Raw genomic sequence first — 20,432 nt, 5'->3', positions numbered from 1 at the left:
TGGTAATGTAGTCCTGAATAATGTTTCACATCTTACATTTGTGTTTTTTCCTCTTGTACTTTTCATCCCATATATTTATCTGACTGTATATTTGTATATAAGTTTTACATTCTTTGTATTTGTATTATTGCTAAATTGGTGTTTTTCAGTGTCCTGTGTTTTTGTCTGAGATCTCAGTTCCAGTCAATTTGTCAAAACCTTTTCGGGCCCTGTACTTATTTATTGTTTTTTTTTGGTTCATAATTCTGTTTTCATGTTTTTTTTACATATTTTTTGTCAGTGGACTTCACTGGTTTGTAAAGTTTCTGTATATGTTCTACATAAAAACATAACTAAATGAAAATATTTTTTTCTGCTCACTAATAAGACAGCTAGTCCAAATGGGGCTGTATCAATAGCTGGTTGCCCAAAATTATCAATGGCATATAATGTAGGAAAATAATAAATACTTGATCAAGTAAAAAATGTAAATCAATAATAGGATAGACAAGATAGTGTTAAAAAAAAGATGATGCCAATGTTTAAAACAGAAACTTTTTTGGCATGGGGGGACATATTTACCTGGATCTGAATAATAGTGATTAGCAAATCATTTCTGTTTATTTACATGGCAGCAAAATTAAAATCCAAACTCTGTATTAAACTATTCTTTATGATTGCAGCGAATGGAAGCAATTAAATAGACCTTGTTTTCCTCCAGGAACTCGTAGTCATAGAGGAAGTCTCCAACATATTCCAATGAATTCCCTCTTAGATTGAAAGTGTTCCAACTGTAAACAAAACATTCTTAATTTTCCACTATCCATTTATAATGTCTTTTTGTGTTTTTGAGTCGAAACGGACGAGTCTTGATCTACTTTAAAGGAGAAATCACTTATATTAGTTTTTTTTTTTTAGTTTTCTGTAAAGCCATATGCTTCAGGTAGACACAGCAGGAGCAGAACCCAGCACAGCCAAAGTGTTGCCTGCAAAAGCTGCAAGCTCCCGGGGGCCTCTGTACAGAGCTCCACCTGAGGGCTCGCCTCCACTCTCTCTGCTTCTTTGTTTTGAAAATTGGGGGGAGAGAGGGTTAAGATGCTGCAGAGTCTTTGCCGTTTCGGGGATCTGCTTGGCTCAGCAGCAGGGTCCGGCAGAATCCAGAATCCACACTGTTATCCCACCGCCAATTACTGCATCTCTCAGAGCATGCAATGCCTTGATTCAGCTGTGGAATATGCCCAGGCAATGTTTGATGTGTCACTTCACCAGCGATTGGCTACAGGGGTTCAGGAGCCTGAGAATAGAAGTATCCTGTGATGCAACTTCCTGAAATGTGTTCTGATTAGCTGTTAGCTGCTGCTCAAGAGAAAGGCTTCCACTTGGATTTATTTCTTTCAGACTAGTTTGGGGTTGTAAGAAGCTCTTTTTATGTTAAATACACATAAAGCAGCCAGTGAATTGATATAACATGTCAAAGCCACTTAGTGAAATCCTCCACATTTGTTGCAGGGAACTAAACTCTTCTGTCAGCCTGATTATTTCAGCATAGTGCGAGTCTTGGATTCATGCTCGACGTTGGCTATCATGGTTTCAGGAATTGGGACATGCCCTTCAGTGTGCAGAGATGGTTGCAGATTGTGCTCCGTACTGTACTGCATTGCAGGCAAGCAGCCTACCTCGGAAAACAACATACATCCTTTGCCTGCAGGCCCCCGCGCTCTGTGGCTCAGATGATCAATTTGATTCAGCTCTGTGTTGCTTGGCTGCGACTTAATCCTATAATGCTCTGGTGTTTTGTTGCAATCAAGACACCCCCCATTTCTATCTCTGGGCTGCTTATTTCTTTCATTGCAGTGTGATGGAAAATTTCATGCACCTTTTCATTTCTGTGCCATGCAATCACCTAAAACAGAAATGTGATCATTTATCATGCCAGAGTAAATTCAATGTAGAACTTTTAGCCTTGTCATGGCACAATAACAGACACTGTTAGAATATCTTTAGACGAGAATAGACACAACACGTGTTGAGAAGTCATGGCTAATATGACTTAAGCTGTGCCGCTATTACTGCTGCTCCATGTGGACTTGAAATTGGAATGATTTTCAATTGTAAAGTCAGCGGGTTCAGGCCGAAAGACACGCAGCATCATTTTGGAACACTCTAATGCATTTTTAAGTGGCTCAATCTGTGGTGGGTTTTCACCATTAGTGTCTCTCCCATTTCTCTGTGGTTTTCAAAGATGCTGGGGATACAAACAGAGGGGGGGGGGGGCTACCTCCACACTCAGGCCCCAGAATGCTGAATTGGGGTGCCATAATGGCATGGCAAAGGCGAGATGCACTTGTGCTGCTCCCTGGTAACAACAGAGAGAAACACTGAGCATGGAATGAAGATTCATGTCTTCTTCTGCCTGTTTGCCCTTTTGCAGCAATTTAAAGCAGGCAGAGAGACATAGCTAATTGAGCCACATTAATCAGTCAAAGCACATTGCTGAGTGAAACACGGCCAGAGTAATGACAAGCTGCCTGTCAGGGAGGCAAACACACCTCGGTGATCTGGCCAGGCCCAGAATTTAGCACTCGGTGGAGGGAAAACCTCTCTGGGGTGTCCTTTCATTACAGACATGAGCTGGATCACTAGGCTGTCCATCACCGGGTGTTTATCTAGTAAATGACAATGAAACTGGATAAATGACAACCGGAGGAACTTCAAAATGTCTAGTTAGTCATTTAACCTCTAACTCATACCATTAAGTGATATCTCCACTGCAAATATAGTCATCAGAATATCAACAAGGAACATTGTGGGGCATTTCTTTACTGAACTACACCCCCTGATATGTGAATGTTTTTCATAGTATCGATTTCTGAAAGCAGCATTGTCAATATTAAATAATGATTGTCGAAGTCACCAAGACAAACACAGTAAATCAGGCTGAAATCAAGCTGATTAGATTGCAGCATCCATAGTATCCTGAGAATATATGAAGAAATATTATCAGATACTGATTAAAATGTAGCCATTCTACAAGCGCCTATTCTAAGCTATATACATCCATCAGTGTGCTGCAGGTTTTAAAATGATATCTAATTTTGTGGGATCATACCGTTATTGTAGCTTTATTATGGTGTGCCTGAAAGGGAGAGCTATAAGATGCCAAAGCACTTGTATGTTGCATATCCAGCTGAAAAAAAACAAAACATCTGTCTCCGGAACGTTTTTTTATTGTTCTGGCGAAAGAAGTGGGGTTTTGAGAGACAAACTTTATTCAAATAAACACTTGCTGGTATCCCACCACAGGAAAAACAAGATCAAAACACACGATCAGAAGTTGCTCTCTCTCTCACGCTGCTGAGATGCGCTGCGGCATGGCAGTCTGGATTGAGCTATAAAAGACAGTGGAGTCATGCAACCTTGTGTACGCAGCAGGAGTATAACTGGATTAGAAAAAGGGGATTTTAACCCTACCATTTTCGAAAGGGGTGCAAGAGACACCTGACCTTCCTTATCACCTCACACTGGTTTTAAACATTATTACAAGCACCTCTTCCTGGCTAATATTTTGGGCTAATATGCACATAGCATTTTTTCATGATTCCGAGAACGATTAATTTGTTGATGTCAACATATTCCTAAAACAACTATAAACTAACTGATAACCTCAGTTAACAGCTTTGTAGCATAGTTCAAAACTTTAGGATCATATTTGCCCCAAATAGCCGAGTGAACTATTTTTGGAAATCATCTTGCAGCCTGTCCTTCCCCCATATACACATATGCGTGGATGCCAATGAGGAAGTCAGAGTCCATAAAGTAGATAAGCGCTAAAGGTGTGTGCGCTGAGGTTTAGATTTGTGTGCCTGTCGACTTTACCGACCCTGTTATTACAGGGACAGATGAGCCGCGGTGATAGAGCCAGAGAGATGAACGCACATGATGGATTGTTGTAGCAGGGCCAGGAGATGCAGATTTTCCTCTGTGACATTTCCTTTACAGTGTGCATTTTTCCAATGTGCTGAAGTGAGGTCATGCTCTGGCGGTTCACAGATCCAACAGCACGTTTGACAGTTCTATCATAATATTTTCCGTGCTGCCTTTGTGGGTGAATCTCGATGATTCCTTTATTTTCAGACTACTTTTCTACTGTACAGTTGTACACGGATGAGTCGAGAATGGTTTTAATCACTACTGTGTGAATTGCACTTCACTTCAAACACCAGTGTTGCATGTATCAACCTGCTTTTTGACAGTATTGACAATTCACTTATATACTTAATCAAGAATGTTTTATTTGCTTTACTAAAACGTTTGACAATAGTCTCTAGAGCTTTTATACACTTGTCAGAAACATATAGACTAAAATGAGTTTTCCATGAAGATTCTGCACGTTCAAGGTGCTTGTAGAAGTTTCTTATTCAGAGTCTGCCCTTTAAATGTGTATTCTGCTGAAACAGTGAAATTGACCGTTTGGCAGCGTTCCCTTGTAATGAGCCTCTGCAACCGGCATGATTGCTGCGTCTTCTACTCCTGTAACTGACCCCCTTTTCACTTAGCATATGTGTTGCTTTGTTATTTCTGGCCCCTCTTAAGCACTATTTGATAAATTGAAGAATCATAAATATATTCATAGAGCACTTTTCATCCAAGTTCTGTGCAAGTGAGAGGGGTTAAGAGTAGGACACAAATGAATAACGACACATATTCATTTATTTTATCCTGCCTATTCTGATGTGCAGGCAAAATGTGGTGGACTGCAGTTATACTATATTCAACCAATATTTAATATCATGATAAATTTCATGTAATGAGGTTTGAATTTTACAAAACAATTGAAAACAAGGAATTATACAAAGAGCTATTCAGGTCTTAGAACAAACATATTTAAGGCAGGACTAATTTTTAATTTACGAAAATGTAAGCTATCACATTATATCCATCCATCCATCCATCCATCCATCCATCCATCATCTCCTGTGTATCCTGCACTCAGGGTCGCGGGGGATGCTGAAGCCTACCCAAGCTGTCATCGGGCGAGAGTCAATTGCAGGGCCACATTATAAACATGAAAAAAAAAATAGAAAAGAAAGAGAAGGGCATGATGAAGTTATCCTAATGGAAGCACTTAAAATTAGATTGCAATAAGCCATTTAACTGAAAGAACAACAGCTTAGAAAAGTCAAATTAAAGATCCAATTGAAGACAAAAAAAGTGTAAAATATTGTTGCCAATTACTGATCATGGGCCTCAGTTTCTATTTGTTATAATATGATGAAAAGCATGAGAGCAGTTAAAGCAATAAAGAGACAACATCTCATTAGCGCTAATAGTGATAAAAATTTACTTTGGTCATGATTAACAGCTTTCAATATGGATGCAAAACTGATTATCATAGAACATTAAACTGAAAGGAAAACAGCAGGGAGAAAAAAAAAGGGAATACAATAAAAATTACATCAAGTGAAAGAAATCACCAAAAAGAATAATTAGTTAAAGTATGGAGACCACATCACATTAAATAAAAGAATAGCACTTCAAAAAGAAAGATAAAAAGGCAACATCACATAAAGGTTGGTCTATGAGTAAGTTTTAGCAAAGATGTTATAAATTCTGTGAGTTTATCTTCCTCAGCAGGTCACTAGAAAGCTGAGGTGCCCTGATAGCACTGGACCGGTGTAAACATGTCAGGCTCCCTAACTGCAGCTGAGCAAAGTATTTGCTGACAAACACACACACATCATGCAGTCCAGTTTCCCCCGTCTGGTTGTCATGCCAGGCCGGGAGGTGTGTGACCATTTTGGCCGGGGCTCAGGATGCGTGCGCTGATGGCTGGGCGGTGTGAGGGGCGTGCGGTTCAGGGTTATCTCTGGTATTTATGTCACCGGCAGACAGTGCTCGGTCGAGGCGAGAGAGACATTAACTCAGAGGAGTGCAGTCAAGCTTGCGGCCAAACGCTGTCAGCCTAATACCAGTGAGCGGTCCGGGAGGAACGGCCGCAGCATCTGGATAGTCAAGCTCCATTAGCCTCCCGGCTCTGTTTTACACCAGCTGCATTACAGCCTAGTTGACAAATGGCAGAACAGGTGGTGGTGCGTGATATGAATCGCATACCTCCACCATGAATATTGTACCCCGCGATGCTCCTTGATCTTTCTCCTCCTCCCCCCTCCATCATTCTGGTTTGGGTTTGCTCGGTGCTCTAGCAGTGGCCTGGCTGGCATTGAGCAGGATCGGTTCGCTCTCAACCTTGGTGAAGGACTAAATGCAGCCTTAGCCTGGTGTCCTTGCTGTCACACTGCTGCCGGGAGAAGATAAGCACTCCAGCCTTTAGGACTCGCTGTAGGGCTCTAATCGCTCCCTGTAGCGGTGCAAGCCGGGTAATTGCGGAAGTGGCGAATAATTAATTAGGCATTCGTCACATTTGACGCATGACGGGCGACAGCATTCTTATCTTTTGTGATGAGGGCAGTTGTTTTGTGTTTTATGATGCTTTTTTCATTCTTTACCGTCCCCGTCCCTTCCGAGACTGTCGATACGGAACATATCAATATTATTTTATTCAAGTGTCTCCTTTTATAGTCACGCTATATATCAAAGAGGTGCATTGGCAAGGAAATCTTATGTCGCTGCGCATACGCATGAAAATGCCACTTAAGTTCCATAGTTTGCTTATCGGGGTAGTTATATGCTGCATTCCTAAGCTTTTACTGTGATCTTTATAAGACATTTGATATTTGATCTCACGTTTGAATTTGTAATCTAAATAATTTGAAATACTTTAAAAATGTTCCTTATCATTTTCTTACAGCTGATTATTTTCCCTGCAGATTTTTTTTTCCTCTTTGAAATTTACCGGTGACTGTGGCTCAGTGGTTCGCGCTTCCACCTCACATAAAGAAGGTACCTAGTTTGATTCCAGCAGGGGGTCCAGGTTGTACCCTGCCTTTCACCCAGCTGGGATAGATTCCTCCATCTCCTCCATCCTGAGTGCACGACAAGTGGATAATGAATGGATGTCTAAATTTAAGAAAATCCACAATCCCATTCGACAGTTAGATGACAGTATCCAATATAGATATATGTAATGCATAGCCCTCATTCAGTCACAACTCAACAAAAAAGCGCCAATCTGAATTGAACACAAGTGTATTCAGCGGTGGATGTTTAATGTATATGAAAGGTGTTTTTTTTTTTTCTTGTCTTTGGACATTTTTTTTTCCCTGAGACGACAAACAGGGACATCGCCTCTTGTGTACATAGAACTGTTTCACTGCTACAGACAAATATTTACCGCCACCGCAAAGCCTCTGAAGTGAAACCTAACATCCTGCTGCAGCAGCTCAGTGATGAATACTTGCCTGAGCCTTTTAAAGACCTCCGCTGGCTCTCCGGCTCGTCCCTGTGCCGTAAATTGTTCATAGTGATATGTTAGGGTGCTGTCACACCACTGTTAAGTAGACAGGTGCTGTGTGTGTGTTTGTGTGCCCGTGTATAGGAATTAGGCTTATTTACTGTGTTGAGTTGCTGAAATAAACCATGCAGTGCTATATTTCTTTCAAGCGCAGCACAGTATTGGATGATGAAACACACAGGGAGAGGCTGTGGTGGGTATTGATGTGTAATGCCCTTGGAGTCGAGCCAAGACAGTGAAACAGAATGAACGGAAAGCAGTCATCCTCCTGTTAACGCAAGGTTGTACTTTACAGGAGCTATATATTTTTGCATGGTTGACGCTATGCTTAGCGTATTATGTGACTGTGGTAACAACAAACAAAACAGCTAAATCACTGTTGCCTGTTGACTTTGAGAGGAAGAGTCCCACCAACTTGACTTGTATGTTTCTAGGCTGATGCAGTATTCCATGTCTTATCCACATCCCCGAGTTGGCAGCAGGCTGGGGTTTGGCAGTCAGTTTTAAACACAGCTAGTGAATGAGCCCTTAGTGTTCGGTACCCCTGCCAGCTTATAGAAGTGGCAGCTGATCATCCTCGGTTAATAGGCGCTCATAATCCTCGGTGAATGTCTTATGTTGTCTCCCAAGAGCAGCGAGACTAAGGCATGTACTTGCAGTCAGGGTGCATTAAGGGCCGACAGTTTAACCGCCGCCATAATCGTAATAAACCAACCCACTCATACAGTGCCGAACGGACGCAATATGAAAACTGGTCAAGTGTTCTTTTGTCTCTAACGCCGTCTCTCTCTTTCTCTTTCCCCGTGCTGCTGGTTCTTGTCAACAGGAAGTGGAGGTTAGTAGCTTGTTTGCTTGTTACCTTGAGATGATGTATTTTCCTTGACTGTGTCACTGCACCATAGATGGCATTTGTTTAAGCTAGAATTCACAAAACACATGTTACACTTCGCAACAATGCATCTATAACTTTATGAAAATGTGATAAATTTCATTTTACTTTCTCATAACTTCTAGTGCATTTCCACAAAAGTGGTTGAAACTAATATTTAATTTCCCTGTATCATGTTAATATATATATCTTTTTTATTACATATTGAAATGCTAGTTGTTGCAGTGAAATGATGCAATTCTGTTTATTTTTAAAAAAGCGTTACTAGAAGTATAGTGAAAAAATTGATTGATGATAGTTAAAAATGTATTTTTATTTGTAATCATTTGTAATGTAATTCATTATTTTTTGAAGGTGAACTCAGTTTTTTAAGAATGGGCATGGATGACAACCACCCCTTTTTTGGTCATTATAGACATAAATTGGAGCATGCGTAGCAAAGTTTATCAAAATTGTATATTCTTGATAAGTCACACATTGACAAGATCCCTGCCATGCAGTTGGAGTTAATTTTAATGATTAATTATATAACAATTATGGAAAACCAGTGAGGCAGGTGAGATTTGCTTTTACTGTACATTTAGAATTGAATTTAAAAGCTTCATTTTCATTGTAGGATGCAATACAATCAAATGAAGTTTGTGTTTCATTAATATCACATCCATAATGTTGTTTAGTTGACCCGAAATAAAAATTCATAAATAGATAATTAAAAAAACAAAAAAAATAAATGATGATTATAGTATCACAGTATAAACCAGAATAAAGCTTTGTAGAGCACATTAAATCCATCCTTTGTTTACAGAAATGTATATAGATATGAAAATGTTGGTATGTTGAAATGATAATTTGACCTAAATCAAAATTGAAATGATAAACACATTCGCCCACACAAAAAGTCCACTTGGTTCTCAGACATTTTAATCATGGCAAAAAAAAACATCATTAATACAATAATAAACAGGCAAAAAATAAATCTGAAGCGAAAATGAACCCGTCACCTTTAACTCCTCCGGCATTGCAGGTTATTTAAGATAACGTCCACAATGCTGGCGTGTTACTGTCTCCGAGTTCAATTTGCACAGACATGATCCTCTGGGTTTTCTCTGGGCTTCCTGCCGAGTAATAAACACTTTATAGTTGATCCGCTCTGTCCCGCCACACCGGGAGAAATGGGTCAAAATGGTAACAGCAAGGGGGGCACTGAATTTTTATTATCATTCCGACGCAAGGGACAGTAAAAAAACCCCGAGTTATTAAGTTATTAAGTTATCATTTCCCTCACAGCGGCACTAAAGCTTAGGTAGCCCCATACTTTATGAGATGCATTTAATCTCTCGCTGCTTTCTTAAACTCAGAAGTTACATTAACGGCTTTCCCAACACATAATTTAAAAAAAAAAAAAAAAAAAAATTGAAAAAAAAAGTGGAAAAGTTTGTATTCATAGCTTTTGATTCCCAAGTTCATTCTTCACACTAAATGCAGTTGTTAAAAAAAGCAGTGAAAGTCATTGTGACATTCTTGATGAAGGTGGGGCCCAGATCCGCACCACAAAGTCTTCATCAGCACTTTTAGCCTTCCTGGATGCTGATATTTCCAGATGCTGTTGAAGATTGTGTGATGAAAATCCCTGCACGGGTCTGCCACTGAACCGTAATATGAAATGGTCAGCACTATTCTTTAATAAAAAGGGTGCCCTTTTAATTTAATGGTTAAGGGATTCTGTGATGTTAGAATGGTGTATTTTGCTTAAAATTTGCTTACCTGGGGGAAAAAATACTTTTGAGAGATCCCGCACATCTTGGAAAACTTTATAAACCTGGAAAACATTAGATTGGTTTTCCAGTCATGGAGAAAATGAGAAAATAAAATAAAAGATAAAATGTCCTTTCAAATCTTTATAAAATGTTTCTAATATTGTCATGTTCCAGTCTGGGCTCCTCAAACTGAAAATGTCTGTGTCATCTGAACAGGGATCACCTTTGTTATCAATCATAATTCCTATCAATTAAAATAGTTTATGGAGTGTTAAGAATCCAATGATAAACCACCTAATTTTCTTTTCAAAGAAAAAACAGTAATTTGATCCTTTGAAGAGATTTGTTCTTCTTTTATCAGTTTTACAATTACTCTAATGCATAGGAGGATTTTTTTCTCCGCCTTGTCCAATCACTTTATTACCATTATTGATTAATTCATTAGCTGCAAATATATTTGATACCTGCATCCCCTTTAGCACTTCCAAAGAGAAGAGCATATTTGTGTTGAGTCGAAAAGAAATGTCCTTGTTAAATGTTTAAAAGGTCTTCTGTGTGAGGAAAATACAGGCAATCTCTAATATGATTTCAACCTTGTACAGAAATGAATAAGTTAAAATTGGGTAATTTAACATGAGCAGGACATGAAATCATTTGAGAGCTTATTTAAGCGCAACAGAATGCAATTTTAAAACCAGATGCATTGACACACCTGGATGGGAGATGTAGTTTATTTTTTTAATGTGATTTCTCTGTTTGTCATATAAAAACAATTTCTTAAGCTCTTTAACATTTCATCTTCTATTGCTCAAATACCTCCTCTTATTTGGGGAAAAAAAAGACAAGTTGGACGAAAATAAACTGACTTTAATTTAACCTTGTGTTAAAAAAAAACAACAAGAACAACTCTGTTACCCACTCACTGTCACTTTATCCCATCAACAATGACACAAGTTTCAGTTTCTAAAATAGAACTCAAATTAAACTGCCACTCAGTTTGCCTTGTCTGTAAAACCACTCAAAAACCACTGACTCCATTGATGTAAATGTATTTTCTTCCCAGGATGACTACATCAAAACCAAGGAGGAGAGCCTGGGTTCTGATGAAAGTAAGTCAGAAAAAAAAAAAGGAAAAAAATTTGATTTGAAATTTTTTTGTGGCACACACGTGAAAGACGCCTTAGGATGCATTTGTGTTTTCCGCTTACAGAGCTTGTGTATGATACTATTTGCATAGTTCAATACGTACCATGCTTTTCATTGTTTTACCGCAGCTGCAGCTCAAGTTCTACCGGCATAATCGATGCTTGTTCCACATTCATACATCTGCTGTAGTCGATGAAACGGCGCGGTGCACATTATCGCACTGCTGGCTCCTTTTAATTGCAGCAGTTGTCTGAGGTCACCCAACCTGTGGTGAGTGCTGGTTCAGGGTGTCAGAGCTTGTGGTGGGTAAGGACACACTTGTGAGTCAGGAGAGAAATGACTGATCCGTCCGTGGCATCCATTAGTTTGAAAAGCTTGCGATAATTGCCTTTGTTGCTGAGGGCTCAACTCGGAACTCCCACCAGGCTCCCGCTACCTCCACGGGGGCTGTTTCTCGTTGAAAGAAAATCGTAATTTCGGAAAATCAGATGTGGAGGAGGATGGTGACTGTGGGATTGTAATGAACATTTATGTGTATTTCAGTCAAATTGTCTTTTTGTTCTGAAGTGAAAGGAACATCATTAGAACACTCGCAGGGAGCACTTACTTCAGTAGGCGTTGCGTAATCCGGTCCAGAGTTGGCTTTTCAAATGTAAAGGTTATGTTCAAATCATAAAAAATGGATCAGTATCGAGCTAAGCATTTGAAAAATTCACCAGCGGTGTCTTCGCGGGGATGAAGTCCTGGGTATTATTCTTTTGAATAATTTAGAGTTGAAATGTTTATGTTTGTTTGACAGTATATTCTGAGGCTCCCAACTAGGATAGCATTGGGTGAACTGGTCTAAATCAAATATGCCATCCAGGTTGAGTAGAAAGTTTACAAAACTCAGCTGCATTCGAATATCTTATTCATTATCAGCCATCAGCAATCAGTCCAATGTGGAACCAGCTTCTTCAGAGGTAACTGGTTGTGATTTGTCGGGGGTTATGAACAGTATCTGAAATTGATATAAACGGAGTGGAAACCAGATGGATGTGCTGCATGAAAATGAAGCCCGATCATAGACTAGTATCTGACATTTAATACCCGAATTTATGTGAATCTTACAGTGTGTCAGCTGTTCTGCCCTCGAGAGCTCTCGCTACCTGCGATCTGACATGTAGATGGAGGTGAAGTGTCTGATGATATAGAAAGGACTGTCACAGTTACGAAGCCCCTCCCCTGTGAAATTCCAGGAGTGTTTCATTTTCACCTGATGTTTTATCGGTCGATAATGAGTTTCTTCCCGATAGAAAATATGAGACATTTGGTATCGTCTTATTTTTTTCAATCTTTATTTCCTTACATCACATATTCACTTCATTCTGATCATGTTTATGCTGGCTAATAGTGCTGCAAGACCTTATAACACAGTGAAAAATGAAACTGCAGGGGATAAGGAATTGCACCAGGGCATTGAAATTGCTTGGAATGCAGAAGTTTAAGTGAACTACAGATCAAGCCAGTCAAATGCAAAGCAGTCCTTTTGGCTATAATGAGGGGAAATATGGATCATTTTCCGGGTCGTGGTCCTAAATACTACTCATCCATGTTGTAGACATTTTAGCAGGTTACCATTGTGTGTCGTTTCATGTTGTGGGAGGTCAGGTACAGCACCGCACCCACACGGCTTCATTTAGAAGTCTTTGAAGACTTGCTCAAAGGAGAAAGATGTAAGGAGATGCAGCTTCAGACGTTATTACTGGGAGAATATCTAATGTAACGCCTCGCTTGCTGTCGTGTGGGTGATGTTCATTTGAATACCATTGATTTCCATCCTGCCCTGGCTCCCTCTGGGACTAATTCTGCAGAGCTAATTGATCTGGGTCACAAATTCAACAAGATAGTTGGTGTGTGTACCTGCAAGGTCCGGATACCACAGAATCCTAACAAGAGACTTGACACCTCAGGTCATTTTAATAAGTGAGCTAAGTAAGATGTCAATGTCAACTTGCCCCCCTGCAGAGTTGGTGAGCGTCTTTTAAAATAACATTAGGTACCCATGCCTGTAACACGATTGTCGTCATAATTCACCTCTCAATTGAGGAAAAACTGTGCTAAACATTTTTCAAAAAGCAGCAACTGCTTCCATTAGCAGGACTTCAGCAAATTATTCATTCATATGTGTGAAGGATTAGCGCCTAACGCGTGTTGCAGCCTTACAAATTATACGTAAATAGCTTTATAGCATAATTTGTGTTGAATAAAAGCTGCAGGCTGCTTCGACACCACAGCCGCCAATTAAAGTGAGCGGTATAGAAGTGTCGCTTTGGATGACAGTAATTGCAAATCCAGTTGAAGCTAATGCACTTGAAGTTGTCAAATTGGCTTATCTCTGTCCCACACGTTTAATATTCATCACAGAGGAATATCTCGGTTCTGACTGGTGCGACTATTTCGTAGACGCCCCAGAACAAGTTTTCTTTGGTCTGGAGATTTTTTATTTTTTTTTCTAAAACACATGCTTTAACAATGTAGACGTAGCGCAAATGCTCAATAAAAGCCCGAGGAGGAGGAGCTCGTCCCCGGCCGAGGACAGAAGTTCATGAGCAAGAAAGCGGTTGATATGTTTATAATCTACGAGATGGGACGCAGACTCTGTGAAATCTCTGTTCAGATGATTATAGGTGGATTTAAAAAAACATAAAGTCCTCTCTATATGCCGGCCTTACTGAAAAATCTTCATAAATGCTATTCTTGTGTTGAGATGCTAGTGCAGGTGATGGGTATGATTGCAGAGTTAGGGGAATATTTCAATATTTGGGGAGGGGTAGGCAATGTATCATCATATAATAAATATAATTTAACTGGAATTAACTTATTTCTCCAAAATACTGAATCAGAAAATCAGCAATAAATGAACTACTATTAGCAAGGAATCACCTTAAACTATGCAGGAAATGAAATTGGAAAAGGAACTGAAGACTTTTAAATGTCAAACGTAATTGAAAATTATGTGAATCAAAGGTCAGCTCGACCATGCAACAAGTGGAATCAGTAATCAGAATGCTTTGTCAAGCAATTGAAGAGATTTTAAATCAAGATACTAGTCAAACTAGGAACTTGTTTATCTAATTTATTTGTGTTCTGCATACAAAGTGTTATGTTGCCTCCCAAAACCAAGCACATATAGAGTATATTAAATTGAGGCCTGTGACTACCAGATTTAATTTTCCTCATACAACCCAATCCTATTTGGACCCAAACTTCCAAATCCATTTATTTTTGTCCACTTACCCACTGTCTGGTTATGGTGGAGAGAGACCTGGAGAGTTGTCACAGGTGCCCTTCTTTCCCAGGGACACACTCCTTCTCATGAGGGACCCAAAGGTGTTCTCAGATATACTGTATAATCCTTTCAGTACTTTGTAGATCCCCTGGTTAGTTGGATGTGCCCAGAACAAGGATCCCTCCAGGAAACTCTTCAACTGAAGCCCAAACAACCTCAGCTGACGCATTTCAACCAAGAGCAGCAGTGGCTCTGCCCTGAGCTCCTCGCCCTTACGATACCAAGGCTTAATTTAGCTCAATTGTGGAGGAATCTGTTTATCAGCTATTCTGTGGTCATGCCATGCAGAGCCACAGAGCCAGATTTCTGAATGAAAAATACAAATGTGCTTTGTTTCAGTCTTTACATTTTATTTCTAAATACTGCCATTGGTGATATGATCAGTATGACCAATTGATAGGTCACAGATCCTGTTTTTGTCATACATTTGTTTTTTTCCACCAAATTACATCCTTCTGTGATAATGAGTTAACTACATTTGTATTTAATCTTTTATATTATTGTCATTTTTCATGAAATCTTTTCCTAAGACCTATTAATACCACAACAGGACCTGATTTTAGATACCACTTATCTGTATGTTTTTGTAATTATTAGGTGGGGCTATACAGGACAAAAGGTATTGTTTTCCCCATATCTAAAATTGATTGGGCCATTGGGCCAAATTTGTTGTTAGATAAGCCCTAACAATAATTATACTAATTGATGAGGAGAGTGATATTGATTGTTTCTCCCAGTGGCGCCTGTCACTGGGTGTGATTTATAAGGCACTAAGAGAACATTTGCCCTTAAAGAGGATTTTGATGGCAAGGAAAATGTGCAAGAGTAAGGGCGTGAGTCACTTCGACCAGGGCAAAATGATGATGGTTGGACGACTGGGTCAGAGTACTTTCAAAACTGCAGCCCTTGTCGGGCGTTCACCATCTAATTTGGTCTTAGAAAGAAATACCAATGATCCAGTGCGGTTATTTCAGTATACTAATTCTGCATGCAATGTCATCAGCGTCATTTCAGCTCATAAGTAAGAGGGAAAGTAAGCTTTAAAGATGCTCTGTGGCAGAATTTTAACCTTTCCATGAAGCCACATCAGTGGAGTTCCCCCTACCCTGTCTTTGCCTAGATTAAATTGCCAGTTAGCCGAGGGTATTCAGAGATTAGACATGAGAGTGGCTCAGTCCTATCATCTAATTCAAAAGCGGATAAAAAGGCATTTTCACTTTTGATTTGAAACATTGTATGGATTAAATTATCGTGACCTTAATTTATTGGACACTGTCAGAACAAACGAGAATGGATTCAGATGAGATATTATATGTGTTAAGAGATGAAGATTATAGAGGCATGATGAGAGGGTGTGCTCTTTCTGAGTGCCATTTTGTTTTATTTCATTCTTCCAAATATGAATACTTGACTCATTGCATGGCCATAACACATACTAAAATTGTGAATCCTTTGTGACTGGTTGGAATAATGGCCAGTCAGAGGCCAAGGCTTTGGTCCAGAAGAAAGAAAGAATTATTCCCCTTAAAAAAAAAAAAAACAGCATGGTTTGGTGCCCTGACCCCATGAAAGTTTATGTTCTATTCTCACAACCGGAGTTAACGAAAGGAAATGTTAACTTCACATTGATAGCAAAATGTATAGTGACAGTCTCTCTGAGATAAACCAGAGGAAACTCTGAGGAAAATCTGAATAATGAAAAGGAAGTGATGTGATCTATGGAGGCAAATGGAAAACGCAGGATGTCTTTTTTCTTCTTTCTTTTTTCTTTTGGTCAAAAAATAGACCAAAATGTGATATGTGGTGACAGTTTGAGGGAATTTCACAGGGTGAGACTTTAAAAAGCCATTGGGAGCAGGAGACAAATGTGTTATTTGGAATAGAGTCTAGTATTCCTCAGCTCTGGGGGTTAAATCATAATCACGGATCTGTTGAAACAGAATGGCGAAAATAGACGTCAGAAAGACACTCAAATAAACCAAAATAGAGCAAGTTTTTTTTAAGTTTACGAGCAACCAGGAATTCAGTAACACGCCACACGGATTCTCAGACTTCCTGAGAATAAATGCCTCACCTTGTATTTTGATGATGTGCCTACAAGATAAACAAATTGGTTAATCAGTTATGAGGGAATTACACTATCATACCATGGATTTACTGAGATGTATTTTAGTTGTAATCAAGCAGTGGCAGATGTTAGCTCACATTTACTGCAATACAGCTATCTTTTTATTTTTTTCTGTTTGAATCAAGTACCATTGGTTATTGCACACAAAAACAGATTGCCCTCTGTCCTTGTAAAAAAGAAAAAAACAAAAACATGTGCTTTTTTATTGCTATGATCAGGTTAAATTTAATTTAATTACAAGATGACTCGATTATACCTAGTTATGTCGCACTTGGGGGGTGTAATGATACATCATCAATCTTGACAATTTATACGGATGAAATTATTGCTAATCATCTGTAATCAAGGTTATTCTGAAACAATAAATGACAGCATATTAATGGGTCTGCTTTTAGCTTTTATTGTGAAAGAACTGTCACAGCTCCCAGTGAGTATTTGAGCGACAGTCAACCAAAAAGAAACACTTTAGCACTTTTGCATTCAATCTGTATTTATTTTGATTGCAAACATCCAAATAACATAAATTGTTCCATATTGTGATGTAACCTGTGATTTACTCTGACAATAAAAGGATTGCAGTTTAGTACAATATGAAAAGTAGTACATATGAAAAGATCTATGAAATATTATAAAGTAAAATAGTATATATAAATTATATATAATGTAATATTATATATAAATATCAGTAGCTAGTGCGTCTGTATATCAAAACTAGGATTATATGATTATCATGTCATGGATGTTTCATTCGGAGTGGAACATTGCACAAATACTGATTGTGTTCATGAAACGATGAACCTGTAAAGATAAAGAGGATAACTGCATCAGGTTTATCCTGTTTTTCCACACCGTGAGCTGCAGTGGTACATGCTCAGTATATTTCTTTATTTTTTCGTGACCAAATCGCATTGGCGAGGGCTGAGGTCGAACATGTGGCGGTGAAACAAACCGAATGGGCAGTGGAGAATATACTTTAGGAGGGGAAAAAATGACTGGTGTAACCCAGTTGATTATATCCTTATGAATTCTTGGACTTTATTAACTCTATTCTCTAACAGGGTTTCATCACAATAAGAAAATACCAACCGCTTCCGGACAGGATTTTTTATTTTCATCACCATTTTCTTTTCTTCTGATTCCTTATCCTTTCATTGTGTGGAATCAAGGTATCACCCCTTCATTGGATTTGTGGTGATCTGGCCGCCGGCCTGCTGCTCGATGACAAAACATCTGCTCAGAGCTGACTCACATATTTTGCAGCTTAGAGTCTTAAAGTTGCCTGAGCCTGTGAGCTTTACCAAGGCCTCCTTTAGCTGGATATCACAGCAGGTGGCAATGACCACTGGGCTCTCGAACCTAGAGGATGGGGTGCCGTTTCCATCTCAGTGGATCGGTGAAAAATAGGTTGGCATCAAACTGCTAAAAAAGTCATCAGAGAAAGAGAGAAACAACAGGGGAGGGAAAGAGAGCCGCGGCAAGAAGAGAGGTTCGAAGAGGAAAACGGGTGTGTGAGTCAAAGATGCGAGTATCTGTGCTTGTGTGTGAGAAAGAAGACGGGTTTGCTTGGGAGAGATGGTGATAAGTTGACATGGAGGAAGCCGGATGTGACAAGGAGAGAGAAGTAGATGCTCAATCAGTGCTGTCGGCTTTTTACGCAATCAAAGAGACATTGGAGACTTCAGGCAGTCTGCTGCCGATAGGCTGGTTCACTAATGACATTTAGGTTTTTATCCACAATGCCAACTATAAAATAGATGAATTCATTTGTGCACGCTGCTGGAATCATTTTTAGGCCACATTCACTGCATAAGAACGTCTAGGAGATCATTTTAAACAGCGTAAAATTCACAGGATTTGATCATACAGCATATTGAGCGTCTGCTGTGTTTCTGGCAGTAAATTATGCGGAGGATAAACATGCTAAAAAAACGCTCCGATTTTCTGGATTTCTGTTTTTGTTTTCTGTTTCTTTTGCAGCCGTGGACACCACCAAAGATCCTTGTCAGAACGTGAAATGCAGCCGCCACAAGTTATGTGTCGCTCAGGGCTACCAGAGGGCCATGTGCGTCAGTCGCAAAAAAATGGAGCAGAGGTAAGTCAAGTCTCAAAAGAGATGTTTGGGTTTGCAAGGGAAATTATTTGGTTAAGATTCAGATTTCCCTGTGGACGGAGCAGACCGCCAATGTCTAGTAAGCTGTGTGTCAGTGTCCGGTTGAAAAACTATTGATTAACCTCAGTAACAAGGCCAGAGTGTCACGAGTCGAGAGTCATTTCGACTGAATCACTTGCCTCGAGGAATTACCAATTAACTCTTTGGATTGCAAGGAGTCAAATCCATCTGGGACCACATTTATAAATTAACACGCTTGCAATCAAATAAAGCTTGAATCAGACAGGTAGAGACACTCGTGGAATGAGAAATACTTAATGTCAAGATTAATTACTGCGTATTCGATACACAACGCATCATAATCTAATGCATGATGTATTACTCACTGGATTTTTTTAATAAATAATCAGGCCACTAATATCTTCTTGAATTACTTAAATTAACATGGTTCAGCAGATGGTGAGTTTGTTGCACATTAGGTTAAGATAAAGCTGAAAACAGATAAAAGTGGACAGTTTTCAAAAGCTAGGTATGCTGGGAAATCCTTGACAGAAGAGAAACTGGCCCAGATTTCCGTGTGTACGTAACATGAAATATGGAACTGGCTTCTGAGACTGATCAGCTTTCTCAAACTATAGCGTGCATTGACATGTGTCTGGGCAATTTACTATAAATAGATCATGGTGTGCTTTCTCCCCTATTGATTCTTCACTTTACTGGACCTCATTTCCAAGTCGCTGAATTCTTCCACCTGCTTTCTCGGCTCCATCCCCTTATCTGTGGTTCAAGCCTGTTCCTCCATGTGCTTCATATTGATGTACTGAATATAATCAACTCCTTCCGCAATGACAACTATGTTTCCTTCCTTCCTCATCTACTCATTTCAAACCCTCCCCTCCTTGGGAGAAAACACTATATCTTCTTCTAAAATTTGATAAAACTCATTTATCAAACATTAAATTAACTAAACCAGCTAAAAGTAATATTTTCTCAGGTGTTCCTGGGGGCCGAATTCTCTATTCTTTGCATCTGTAAAGTATTATATACAGTATTTAATACAAATATATAAAATCACATCATATCATATGAAAAATTAACATCTTAGAAATGATTTTGATGTGATGTGATGAGCAGAATGGTGTGTCTTTCCCTCCTACTTGGAGGTCAACCCATCTGTTCAGTCTATCAATCAAGCTGACTTGGAACAAACCTGCAGCTATTTTTTGGTGCGGATGTTTATTTACTTGAAACACACTTGGATTTTCTTCACGGCCAGGTTTACTAAGGGAGCTATGGAGTCAGTGCTACACCAGGTGTTGGAGGCTGCCCCTGGTGCAGATTGATGGTGACATGAATGAGACCAATCAGAAGTGTAGCGAATAACGCCAAAAGGATTTTCACCTGACAGAAATCATTTTTCCATGTCTGTGTGCCTCCATCTTGTTTTTCAGAAACACTTGTTTCACTTCCAGCTGTGGTACTGTAGCATAGCTAATTCTGAGACGTAAACAAATATGACTACATTAGTGTGCGTACGGTCGTATGCATTTGTTAGACCTCACTTGTCAGAGTTATAATGACAGAAGTCCAATCGCTAAAACACAGATGCACAGCTTTCAGTCATCCTTGTAGTTGGATGCCCAAATGTTTTTTTGATACAAAAGTTGAGCTTAACTTTCAG

General features: G+C 39.3%; 1 protein-coding gene across 1 annotated transcript in view; it reads left to right on the top strand.

Annotated features, from left to right (window-relative positions):
* Positions 1 to 913: 913 nt before the first annotated feature.
* LOC147215198 (testican-2) overlaps positions 914 to 20,432 on the top strand; it is a 30,503-nt gene continuing 10,984 nt past the window's right edge. The window contains exons 1-4 of the mRNA XM_086139504.1: positions 914 to 1,285; positions 7,259 to 7,385; positions 11,059 to 11,145; positions 18,619 to 18,733. Coding sequence (XP_085995630.1) covers positions 914 to 1,285; positions 7,259 to 7,385; positions 11,059 to 11,145; positions 18,619 to 18,733 — 701 coding nt within the window. The remainder of the gene's footprint in view (positions 1,286 to 7,258; positions 7,386 to 11,058; positions 11,146 to 18,618; positions 18,734 to 20,432) is intronic.

The sequence above is a fragment of the Fistularia commersonii genome, chromosome 32 (genome assembly GCF_037954325.1).
Source record: "Fistularia commersonii isolate RoL2024-O1a breed Wild chromosome 32, RoL_Fcom_v1.0, whole genome shotgun sequence".
Classification (NCBI taxonomy): Eukaryota; Metazoa; Chordata; class Actinopteri; order Syngnathiformes; family Fistulariidae; genus Fistularia; species Fistularia commersonii.
Note: the sequence above shows the minus strand (reverse complement) of the source record. Positions and strands in the feature narration are given on the sequence as shown.